The sequence below is a fragment of the Corvus cornix genome, chromosome 11 (genome assembly GCF_000738735.6).
Source record: "Corvus cornix cornix isolate S_Up_H32 chromosome 11, ASM73873v5, whole genome shotgun sequence".
Classification (NCBI taxonomy): Eukaryota; Metazoa; Chordata; class Aves; order Passeriformes; family Corvidae; genus Corvus; species Corvus cornix.
In genome coordinates, this window is record NC_046341.1 from 1487116 (window position 1) to 1499519 (window position 12404).

Sequence of the window (12404 nt, forward strand, 5' to 3'; positions counted from 1 at the left end):
TCCCTCTCCAGCTCTCCTGGGGCCCCTTTAGGCCGTTCTGTAGGAATTACCTCATCCCTGGTGGTGAGAAACGAACCCTTTGTGCCTTTGTCACCTGAGAGATTGCCTGGATCAGTACAGGCTGGGGGACAGAAAATATCTTTTTTTATAGCTCTCAACTTTAAACCATAACTAAGAATGTGTGTTAGGCAGCACAGAAAGCAGAAGTATTTCCCTGAGTCTGAGCAGGGCTTTGTTTCCTCCGTGGATGCAATAACTGCCCTTGTTACCAAATTTATCCAAATGCAGAACTAAAAGATCTGATAGGTTTTTTTCCTTGGCCAGTATTCTGTTATCTTTGGGCTATGGTGTGTGTGCTAAGTACCACCGAGGGAACTTGTTTCTCCAGTGTGACAAATTCAGTAAAATTATCTGTTGGTACCATCTTCACGAGCAGTTGTCAGATTTATTATCTGAGTCAGGTTATTGTTTATACAGACATTTACTAAAATACTGCTTTACCAGTCAAGAAGAACAAAAATAATGATTTTTTATTTATATATATATATATATATATATATATACACCCCCCCCCCCACATATATATATATTAAAAAAAGCAAAGCTGGCACAGCTAAAAATACAGTTACTAAAATACCTAATGCAGCCTGAAGTAGGAAAACTGTTTTTAAAGCCAAAGAATTTATAACAGAAATCTCTGAAATTCTGCCAGTTTGAGCCAGAGGTGCAAAGCTGAATAACAAGTAAGGACAGGGTAAGCAGAGCCTGCTCACACCTTGCTCTTACTCCAGGTTTGTAGCAGCTTCTGCTCTGAGCAATGAGTTTATTGAATTATGAACATCAAAATTCCTGTGTTTTACTTAGGGCAATGGATTTTACTATTATGGAAGAAAATGGAAGTGATAAGGCTTGGTTGATGAACATAATGATTTTAGAACACATTAATTAAGAAGAGAGCTCACAAGTGCCTATTTCGAGCAGATGGAAAATTCAGGAAATCATCAGAGAGGTAATTGCAGTGGTTATGGAGCCAGAAAAAAAGGGAAGGAGCTCCTGAAGGGAAGCTAAAGGGGAAAGGATCTGATAGAAAAGTTGCCAGTCTCACCTTAGTGCTCAGGGCACAAACCTGGCTGTGGGGAAGAGAGAGAAGGTGCAAAACAGGGGAGAAAATGTGAATAACAACAAAGAGCCCAGGGGAGATGCTGACTCCTCATCTTGGAAAGAGGGAAATGGTGCCAGCTGCACTGCAGGGGAGAATTAGCAGCTGCCACAGGAGAGGTGACACTAAAAGGGTGGAAACTGTGGATAAGGAGCCTCAGAGGTGGCTCCATGGAGCACCAACCACGCCAGGGCTGCATGCAGGAAGGTGGGAAGAAGCAGGTGAGCCAGGTGTGGCTGGTACAGAGCCAGCTCGGAGGGAAGAGGGGGAAATAAAATCCACCTGTGGAGGTGAATCATCAGCCTGGAGACTGGCAATGGACACAAACACGTCTGGGGCCATGGCTGCCCTTTCCCAGTCTCTGTGACTCGGGGTTCACCAGCCCACAACCGTGCAGCTGTTCTGGGTGGAGTGATGCTGCATGGAAAGGAATATTGGGAGAAAAAAGCTGCACGAACCAGCTGCAAGAAATGCAAAATGCAGTTTGGAGTGGGCGTCATCATCATCATCTCCACAGACAGGCCCGGGCAGTGCTGCAGCCACAAGAAAGTGGCCTGAAGAACACAGTGCTTAAGTTCTGATTCAGAAATACCACTGCAAATTAAACTTCAGGAATAGCACTGAGAAGTGAACTTCAGGAATAGCACAGAAGCAGCCAGCAGGAGGATCAGTGGATAGCTGTTGTTTCCTGTCACCTGCTCACACACAGATGAGGCCTTTACTACTCTGCCTTTATCCCCTTTGCCGTTTCAATGCTGTGGTTCCCCGCAGTGAAGTCCAGCAGAAAGGCAGGATTCTGGGCGCTGGGGAGGGAAATTTCCATGAAAATAGGTGAGCAGGTAGAGGATCAGCACCATCGAATCTCCTTGCTGCAGGGAGGGTGCTGATCATCACGGCTTGGACTCCACGGTCCTGGAGGCCTTTTCCAACCTGAATGATTTGGGGATTCCAAGGTTTCCTGTGGCTCAGTGGCCACATGCCCCTCATGTCTCCAGGGGTGCATCTGGGCCCCAAAATGCTGACTTGGGGTCAGGGCCACGTTCACTCCTTGATTCCTCATTTGTTTTCCTTTGGCTCCTCTGAGTCTCTGCAGTAATTCCAGCAGCAGAGCCCCAAACCTGTCTCTGCCTCCTGCATTGTGCAGACCTGAAATTGTGAATAAACTTGATAATAGAAGAGAGGAACAGAGGAAGACTGAATAATAAGACAAGATCAAGACTTGGATACCGCGGTGCTGCGAAGCCTCAAAGCACTGATAACAGATAAAATCAAATTATCAGAATCTGGGTGTATTTCACAATTAAAAATAATGGTTTTAATTAAAATAATTCCAGGGGAGAAGGAAGTAAAGTATCATTAGCCACGTTTCATGCTCTTCCCATAACTTCATATCAAGCAGAGAGCTGCTATTCCTAGAACCATGGAATCCTGGAATGGTTTGGGTTGGAAGGGACCTTTAAAGCTCATCCTGTTCCACCCCCTGCCATGGGCAGGGACACCTTCCACTAAACCAGGCTGCTCCAAGCCCTGTCCAGCCTGGTGTAGAGCCCTTTGTCAGGTTTCTGTGAATCCCGTTCTAGGATTTTTTTATAATACATCATTCCCATTTTCTCCAGGCCTCTCAGTAACGCCGCGGTCCCATCACTCCCAGGCCAGACACTGCGCTGTGCATCAGCAGGATGAGGTGTAAAACATCTTGAAATCCTGCTGGAAACGCTCCTGGATTTGTTTGGGTGCTGGTCTGTTTGAGGGTGCATTTAACGATGGCAGAGAATTGGCCCCGAAGGTGAAAGCCCAAGGACCACAGGATTAAAGCAGAGTTTTAACCCTGTGTGAGCCAAACCCTCCTCCCTGCAGGGCTGGGTTTGCTGGGAGGGCACGCTGGGGTTAACCAGCAGAGCAGGTTCCAGCGGAGCTGTGGGGGGAGGATGGGAGCAGATTGCCAAGGCACAATTACCGTAAATGAAGGAAGCACAGCCCACACCTGTGCCTGGGACCCCGCGCTCCAATCCAGCCCTGATTGCATCTCCAGGGACTTCCCGGAGGTAAAGTGTCAATTAGTGTAATGACCCTGGACTTTGTCCACTCTGTTCCCTCGTTCTGAGCGTGGAATAATTTCATGGACGCTGGGGGATCTCTTTTAGCAAACTCCTCACAACGCCACCTGCTCACCCTCTCATTCTTGCAGTGCTATTCCCAGCTCTCCTTCCCGGGATTGCTGAACTGGAATATGAAATGCAGCACGCCCAGGGCTCCATCCTCGCAGACAATGGTGCCCAGACACCTGTACAGATAATTCCACCTCTTTTTGGAACAGGGAATGTAGCAAACCTTGCCTTGCAGCCGAGGCCAGCATATGCATTCCAGGAAAGGATGGGACTCCAGGTAGGAGAGGTTCCCAGCTGCCTTAACAACTCAGACTGATTACCATGAGGTAATGATCCCCATTTTACATGCAAATTCGAGGCACTCATGCAGATTTTGTCTCAAAATGCACTTGCTTAGGGCTGGAGGCAGTTTTAACTCCTGTGCAGTCAGTAAATACTTCACAAATCCATGGATGAGGAATTTTGGGACGTTGTAGAGCTGAACAGGAATATCTGAGGAAAAACTGAGCTTAGCTGAGCCAGGAATCTCCATAGAGCCAAGGCAGGAAAAGCAGCCCCTATGGAATGGGGTCATGAAAAGAAAACCAGCCTCCATGGAGCAGAGTCAGATGGGACATTGGGAAGGAATTGTTCCCTGGGAGGGTGGGGAGGCCCTGGCACAGGGTGCCCAGAGCAGCTGGGGCTGCCCCTGGATCCCTGGCAGTGTCCAAGGCCAGGCTGGACATTGGGGCTTGGAGCAGCCTGGGACAGTGGGAGGTGTCCCTGCCCATGGTAGGGGTGGGATGGGATGGACTTTACATCCCTTCTGCCCCAAACCATTCCAGAGTTGTCGGATTCTATGAAATTGGGGAGCTTCTCAGGATACTCTGGATTTCAGGGTGGTCCATCAGCTCTCTCCACCAGGCTGCAGCCGGCTGGGTGTGAGAGCAGCAGCTCCGTTTGCTCCAGCTCCTCATCCCACATTCCCTTCCGGCTATCAGCACAGCTCAGGCCCAGCCCCACAATCAGCCTCTCCCTGGCTGCCTGCCGAGGTGGGATATTTATAGGGTTTACTGGAAACTCTTGGCACATTGCTGGCCTTCGAAATGTGATTGTTTTGCAGAGAAGGAAATTAGCTGGAGTGTGGGGCTGGTGGCCAGCTCGGCCTGGGAGCAGAGGGAGCTCAGGACCCAGCTGCATTGTTTCTTTTATCTTCAGAAGGAATTTGCCGCTCTCTGTGGGGTTGTTGGTGTTTTTTTAAGTGGCTCTTAACATGATGGACAAAGTGAGATCATTGTTAGGAATCCTGCATTTCAGAAATACTTGAGGTGTGAGTGAAGTGCACCCTGAGTCACTCCAACAAGTACCTACTGGAGGAATCGGGTGGATCAGGATCTGGTAGTTTATAACCATGTTTGAGGCATGGCAGATGGGTCCCAGCTTGGAATAATCAAGCTGTAATGGAAGAATGTGGATGGGGCAGAACCTCGGGATGTTGTGGAATGGGGGAGGTATTCTTGTCTTGGACAAGGCCCTTCTATTCTTCTCCTCTCTGTTTGCATAATTTTAGTTCATTTCCTTGGTGATTGTGGAGTTTAACCGGCCCAGGGCTGTGTTTGAAACCCTTCCTGAGAACACTCTTGTAAAACAAAATATTGACATTCCCTTCGCTTCCCTACAACAAACGCCTCCGCCTGGGGCAGGTGTTCCAGGAGAGCTCTTGGAAGATTGGGGGGTGAGTGTGGAGAGCTGGTGACCTCAGGTGGGACACGCTGGAAGGGTTGCCTTGGGAAATTTCTGTCCTAAGCCGTCTGGGAAAGTGTTTGTCCTGTGTCTGGGAAGTCTCCCTTGATCATCATTTAAAGGACAGCTTGAGGACGGCCCAGAAATGCCCTTTTATTTGCTAACACGGTTCCCTTGGGAACCCACATGAGCTCGCAGCAGATCTGCACGAGGAGGAAACCTTTGGGGCCCCTGGAGCAGCAGTTTGGAAAGCTGATCTGCTGGCAGCCAGGTGATTTCTGGGGAGGACAAGCCACTGCCATCCTCGTTGCCCTAAGCAGAGCACCTGTACCCTGTCAGCCTGGATTTCCTTCCCTACAGACCCGTGGGCAGCTGGCAGGATGTGTGCACATCTCCTCCCTCCTTGTGGCCCAGGGAAAGTCTTGTGGCCCAGCCTGGTGATGTGGACACCACAGTGAAGCCCCAGCAGTAACCCCTGTGTCTCTCCCGTTCCAGTTTTGCCAGTGAGGAATACCAGCAGGCCGTGGAGCGCATCTCGGGGCTGGTGCAGCAGCACAGGGCCACCCTGGTGCCAGGCCAGCCCCAGCTGAACGTGTGTGACCAGGCTGTCATGGTGAGTGCCTAAAGCACAAATGCACTGGGGAATCCTTGGATTAAAATACATTTTGTAAAGGTTTCATAAAATGTCAGCACTGGGAAGGGATGGAGGAGAGATGCACGGTCACCTGTTGGTAGCGTCCTTCCTTAGAGGCAGGGCAGATCCTTCTCCTTTCTAACCCCCTTCTGCAAATCTCAAAAGTCACAGAATCCTGGAATCCTGCAATGGTTTGGGTGGGAAGGGACCTTAAAGCCCATCCAGTCCCACCCCTGCCACGGGCAAGGACACCTTCCACTGTCCCAGGCTGCTCCAAGCCCCAATGTCCAGCCTGGCCTTGGACATTGCCAGGGATCCAGGGGCAGCCCCAGCTGCTCTGGGCACCCTGTGCCAGGGCCTCCCCACCCTCACAGGGAGGAATTCCTTCCCAATATCCCATCCAACCCTGCCCTCTTTGTTCTGAGTCCTCCATGGGACAGTGCCTCTTTTTCAGTGGTGTATCTTTGGTCTTGCTCTGTCTCCTCCAATTCCCCCCCATGCCGGAAGTTTCCAAAGTCTTTATTGAATTGAACATTTTCAGTTCTGTTTTCTCCTTCATGTTTCCATTGGAAAGTTACAGTTTGGCTCCCCTGTCAAACACTGCTTGGTTTGTTGAGAACCTGGGAAAGAAACAGGATAATCTGGGGGAGGCTGTCAGTTGACAGGAGGTTGTGGAGTCTGAGGGAATGTGTCTGTGGGCTGACACAAAATAGTAACAGGCAAAATCGTCCTGCTGCAGAAATAATCTCCTGAATCAGTCAGAACCTGCTGCCTCTGGTCTGTCACCAGCAAGGAACAAAATGTGGAGCTGTGTCCCCTCAGTAACAAGGCAAAGATCTTCCTTAGCTTTGTCCCATCTCTTTATTTTTGGATGTTAAATAGGAAAAAGATTTGAGGGCCCATTGTTTCTTTGTTGTTCTCTTTCCTTATTCAACTTTTCCCTTAATAAACTCTGTTCTCTGCTCCTCTGGGACCTTTGGGATTCAGGCACTGTCCCCAGGGCCTGGCTGCTGCCAGAGCCCTGCACTGCAAAGGCATTTCTTCCCAAACTGCTTCACAAGCTGAAGGCCATCAGAGGCGGAAAGGGGGCTGGGGGGATCCTAATCCCAGGGGGAATGTTTCAATCCCAGCAGGAAACACTGGGAGTTTTCCAATCTGTGTACACCCCTCACAGGATAACCCCATGGTCACTACACTAAAATGTCAGGCACCAGATTGCTGCCTTTGAGACCAGAAATGAAGATAAGCAAATCTTTTTAGGGTGATTGTATTGCTGGGGTAGACTGGGGCCTAAATCTGGTTTTGGGGGATGCTGGGAGATAAAGATCGTTTACTGACAATATCTCCTGTCACCTGTTTATTTGATAAGGGTGTTTGATGTATTTGGGAGAGAGAAGAATTGTCTTTACTTTTACATAATCAAAGTGTGTGGAAGTGTTCAAGGAAGTGTCCAAAGCCATGGAGGGACAGGACACAGGGAATGGCTTCCCACTGCCAGAGGGCAGGGATGGATGGGATACTGGGGAGAAATTCCTCCCTGTGAGGGTGGTGAGATCCTGGCACAGGGTGCCCAGAGCAGCTGTGGCTGCCCCTGGATCCCTGGCAGTGCCCAAGGCCAGGCTGGACATTGGGGCTGGGAGCAGCCTGGGGCAGTGGAAGGGGTGGCACTGGAGGGCTTTAAAGTCCCTTCCCACCCAGAGCATTGCAGGATTCCAGGACACAGAGGGATCATCCTGGGGCTCCTGCAGCCGTGGGTTGATGGAGGCACAGGAGCAGGGGAGGTTCTGCAGCCCATCTGTGCTGGGTCCCTCCAGCAGTGTCCAGGGAGCTCCCCCAGCTCCGGCTCTGCTGGGGAGGTGTGGGAGAAGCTGTTCCCTGCAGCTCGGGGCTGGCCTGGCTCGCAGCACACGTGGTGGTGTCCCCAGGGCTCCCAGCACAGACCAGCAACGGGACTGGGACTGCGAGACTGCAGCACAGACCAGTTATTGTTCTGCTTTTTCAAAAGAACAAGCATTTCATGTGTTCCTTTGGCTCTCGATTCCTTCTGCAGAGTGGTCTGAATTTTCCAGCCGCGGCCGCACATTTTAAACCAGAGAATTTAGAAAAGAGCATTAATTGTTCTGCAGGCCTGCGGAGCCCTCGGTGCAGAGGTGCCTCCAGCGCAGCTCCCTCTGTGGCTGCTCCTCTGCAGGAATAGCTGGTGTCTCACTGCCATCTGTTGTCAGCTCCGTGGAACACAAACCTCCTCCAGCGGTTTTTTTCCTGGGGTTGAGCTTTCCTTTTCCATAGGAATTTAATTCCAAGAAGACATAAATACTTGCAGGGTGAAGATCAGCAAAGTGAAAGGCAAGGGGTCAGAGTTGAACAGGCCTTTAGTAAGGGACAGCAGGAATGTCCCGTGGATGGACAGCCCTGAGAGAGGGAGGGACAGACAATGAACACAAAAGATTCCTGAAGGCAGAATGGCAATTGTTACCTGCCCTTCCCAGGACCACAATCCCAAATGTTAAATGGCAAAACCTCAATGAAATTAAAATGTTCACTTATCTGAACTCCTTCCTCCATGAATCCCTCTGGAAGCTGAGGCTGGCTGTGGCTCTCCTTGCTGGTGTCCTTTCCCTGTTGCACACATTCAGGTAGCTCAAGAAACATGGAAACAAGGAAAACAAATAGTTTTGGTGTGCAGGCACTGGAAGAGGTGTCTCAGGAATGCTTCCTGCTCCATCTGCTCATGGATTCATCCCTCACAATGCTCATTAAAATACCAGCATTCTTATCTCTCTCACACCCTTGGCCTTCTGCTGCCTTTGGCTACCTCGAGAAAGTGCCTGGATATTGCAGTGCTGAGAATGGGAACTCTCCTGGAATCCCAGGAAAAGCCTTCTGGTCTGGTTGCTCTGTGCTCCTGCAGGAGAGAAAGGAGGGACACCAGCATCCCAGCAAACCGGGAGAGGCCAGGAAGGACTGGTGTATCTCAGAAGAGGGAATCATCTGCTGCACAGGATTTGTAGCCTTCCCTCCAGCTTTTATTTGAGCAGTGTTTGGAGTGGGGAATTTTATGAGCCCAGAGGCTTCGGCTGCAAGAGGAGTTTCATTTTTCAAGCAGGACATAAAAGTGTCTTTGTGAGGATCATAAGGAGCTGGTCGGGGTGAGAGCTTAGCAGATACTTGGTGTGAATCATCTTTCTGTCTATTTTTGTTTGTTTTTACCAGAATTGGTCCCCTCCAGGCTGTGAGAAGCTTGGGAAATGCCTGAAAGCGCCAGAGTCTGATCCTAAGAAATGCTCTTGGCCTCACTGATGGCTGCAGCCCTCCAGGACTACCCAGAGAGCCCGAGGCAGCTGGACATCCAGTTTCCAAAGCACTTCTGCTCCTGTTGGCACTCCTGTTTACACAGGAAGGGTGTGATGTGTGCATGATATCATCACTTGCCCTTCCAAAGGGCCAGTGTTTATATTCCTCATGCTCAGGGTTTAGCCTCCACTCCTCTCTTCTCCCAGTTGCTTCCCTAAATGGTAACTCCAGTGAGGATTGTTTCAGCTGGAAAAGCTCTCTGCACAGCCACGACTCTGCCATCAGCTCCGAAATGCCATGGATCACTCCTGCTCCTTCCACCCAACCTTGCTCACTCGGGTGCCCCAACAGGAGCCATGGGATGGGTCAGGAAGCTCGGAGCTGCCAGAGAGCCCTGCCCAAAGTGCCCGTGTTTTGTTTGCCTGTAACTTGTTGTTTTAACGTTTGATTTCCATTGTGAACTCTGGACATCAACTTGTTTTTCCTTTCTCCCTAAATTTGTGAGTTCTGGGTGCAAACAAAGGATCCCATCCCTCCTGTTCACAGCTGAGGGGTTGGACACAGGGGGAACGCCCTGAGTTCCTTCCATGTGTAGCTGCAAACATTCCCTGGATTATGGTTTAAGGAGAGGTGAGGATTTTGTTCAGGTAAGTGTTGGACTGGGGTTACAGCCCCTGCCAGTGCCTGAAAGGGCTCCAAGAGAGCTGGAGAGGAAAAAGGCTGGAGGGACAGGACACAGGGAATGGCTTCCCGCTGCCAGAGGGCAGGGATGGATGGGATATTGGGAAGGAATCCTCCCCTGTGAGGGTGGGCAGGCCCTGGCACAGGGTGCCCAGAGCAGCTGTGGCTGCCCCTGGATCCCTGGAACTGTCCAAGGCCAGGCTGGACACTGGGGCTTGGAGCAGCCTGGGATGGTGGAAGTGGGGTTACACCGGATGAGCTTTGAGGTCTTTTCCAACCCAAACCATTCCAGGATTCTGTTGCCTAATTGTCAGTGCAGGACGTTTGTGGGGAGCTGGGGGTCAGGTGTTCATTTCGGAGCTTTCCTTAATTTCCAGGATTCTGGGTCTGAAGCTGTTCCAAGTCACAGTTCCCATCTCGTGCTCTGGGCCCAGCCAAGGGCAGGCTCAGAAATGCCCCTTTGCATCAGCCCTTAACTCCTGACCCCGTTTCCAGCGCACGCTCTCCGAGGAATTCTCCTTGTGCAAACTTTCCCCAGCCTGGGTGTAGCTCTCCTTTAGCCAGAGTTCCTGGGGAGCACAGAGCCTTTGCTCAATTCCACAGGGCACATTCCTGCTCTGCCTCGGAGCCTGTTTCACACCCTTCCCTGTCTCCAATAAACCTGTCTGGAGCAAAAGCAGGCTCCTCTGGGCTCTCAGGGCAGCAGCTGGAGGGAACCCTGAGCATGTTTGGGTTCAAACTGAAAGAGGGGAAATTTAGGATGGGATATTGAGAAGGAATTGTTCCCTGTGAGGGAGGTGAGGCCCTGGCACAGGGTGCCCAGAGCAGCTGTGGCTGCCCCTGGATCCCTGGCAGTGTCCAAGGCCAGGTTGGACAGGGCTTGGAGCAGCCTGGGCTGGTGGAAGGTGTCCCTGCCCATGGCAGGGGTGGCACTGGATGAGCTTTAAGGTCCCTTCCCACCCAAACCATTGCAGGATTCCATGATTCTCCATTTGCCCCACCAACAGCTCCGCTTCCACCCCTCCGGTGTTTCCCACAGTACACGTGCCCTTTCTGGGTGATGTTGTGCTGCCTTAGGAAAATCTGTTTTTCCTAAAATCCAGGAGCTCTGTACCTGGAAACAGCTCAACTTCCTTCCCAAGCAAAGCTTGGAGCTGCTTGAGAGCTCTGCTTCTGTGCCAGTTGCTGTGCTCCCGCCTGCTCTGGGCTCTCAGCTGCTTGTTCCTACCCTCCTGTAATCCCAAACACTCCCATTCTCCCCATTCCCCTGGTTTATGTACCTGTAATCCCCTCCACGGTAATTCCTGGTGTGTGTCTCATGAAGCTGGATAACCCCCTAAGGTTGGGATAAGAACAGCGCTGGAGTCAGCTCTCGCTGTTCCCAACCCTCAGAATTCCCAGCCAGCACTTCATGGATCCCTGCACATCTGCAAGTGGCATTTGTTTACAGCCCACATTTCTTAGGATGTTCCTAATTGTCCTTCAAGTATATCATGGCATTTCCAGCTCATCCATAACATTCCTCCTTGTTTAGACACAGCTCCAGGCTTGGGAGGTCCGGCCAGCCGCTCCCTCGGAGGTGAGGTGAGGAGAGGACTGGGAGGACTGGGAGGAGCTGTGGGTCTGTCAGCACAGGAGACCAGATAAAACCAGTAACTCCCCGTTTGCTGGGGCTGCTCCACCTCTGCTTTAGTGCTTCTCCATATCCAGAGAAGGGAATGGAGCTGGGAAGGCTCTGGAGCCCCAGGAGTGGCTGAGGGAGCTGGGAAAGGGGCTCAGCCTGGAGCAAAGGAGGCTCGGGGGGGACCCTGTGGCTCTGCACAAGTCCCTGACACGAGGGGGCAGCCGGGGGGGTCGGGCTCTGCTCACAGGGACAGGAGGAGAGTTGTGCCAGAGGAGGGTTAGGTTGAATATTAGGGGATTTTTTTTCATGGAGGGGATGAAAAGCACTGGCACAGGGCACTGGTGGAATGCCCATCCCTGAAAGCATTGAAAAAATGTGGATGTAGCACTTGAGGTGAGCATGGTGGTGGTGCTGGGCTGAGGGTTGGACTCCATGATCTCAAAGGTCTTTTCCAACCTTAACGACTTTGATTCCCCGATTCTGTGACCCAGAACTGCTCGAGCCCTGCATTCACTATAAAACTCCCACCAGAGGAGGGAGTCCATGGCTGCAGCTCCCTGGAAATCCTGTCGGCCCTCAAATCGGTGTGAGCTAACACCACTTCGTGGGGTTTTGTGCTGCTTAGGAAGAGTTCCCCCAGGATCAGAGCTGGGCCCTGGCCTGGCCACGCTCCTCAGTCCCCAGCCCTTGTGAACACCCACTGGGAGTGCTCTGGACACCTCCTCCCTGTCCCCTGCCTGCTGCTTCCTCCTTTTCTTGTTCACAGCTGCACTTTGGAGGATCCTGCTTTGCCCCTGGAGCGTGCTGGGACAAGTCACCCTGCTCTGGGCAGCCACGGGGTTTGTCTGTCCTACCAGCACAGCAAACCCTTGTTCCTCCCTGGAATGATCTCAGGACACAGATCCTGGAGGGAAACTTTGCACTAGAGAGCAAGTAAGTGAAGCCATGGAGTGTCTGTTTGGAATAAAAGGACACGAAGCAGATAATAAATAATCAGGGTTTACATGTGACAAAGCTTCTGCTTTAAATTTAAATAGGGATAGTTGTTTTACAGCTGGGTAATAGGAGGAATTTTAAATTGATGCCTTTCCAAAAAATGTACAGATTTAAGAGTTGTGAGATAAAGAATTAATGAGGAAAAATAAAGTAATTTATCAGAAATGCAGCCTGTGATTTCACCTG

General features: G+C 51.1%; 1 protein-coding gene across 3 annotated transcripts in view; it reads left to right on the forward strand.

The window, feature by feature from the left end:
* Positions 1–11378, forward strand: part of GALNS (galactosamine (N-acetyl)-6-sulfatase) — a 41899-nt gene extending 30521 nt beyond the window's left edge. For 2 of the 3 annotated variants that reach the window (XM_039558105.1, XM_039558108.1), the window contains 2 exons: positions 5485–5602; positions 8837–9385. In XM_039558105.1, the coding sequence (XP_039414039.1) occupies positions 5485–5602; positions 8837–8923 (205 nt within the window). In that variant the 3' untranslated portion in view covers positions 8924–9385. Of the gene's footprint in view, positions 1–5484; positions 5603–8836; positions 9386–11132 lie in introns of those variants that run through there. The other variant, XM_039558106.1, reaches the window with a different exon arrangement.
* Positions 11379–12404: the final 1026 nt, after the last annotated feature.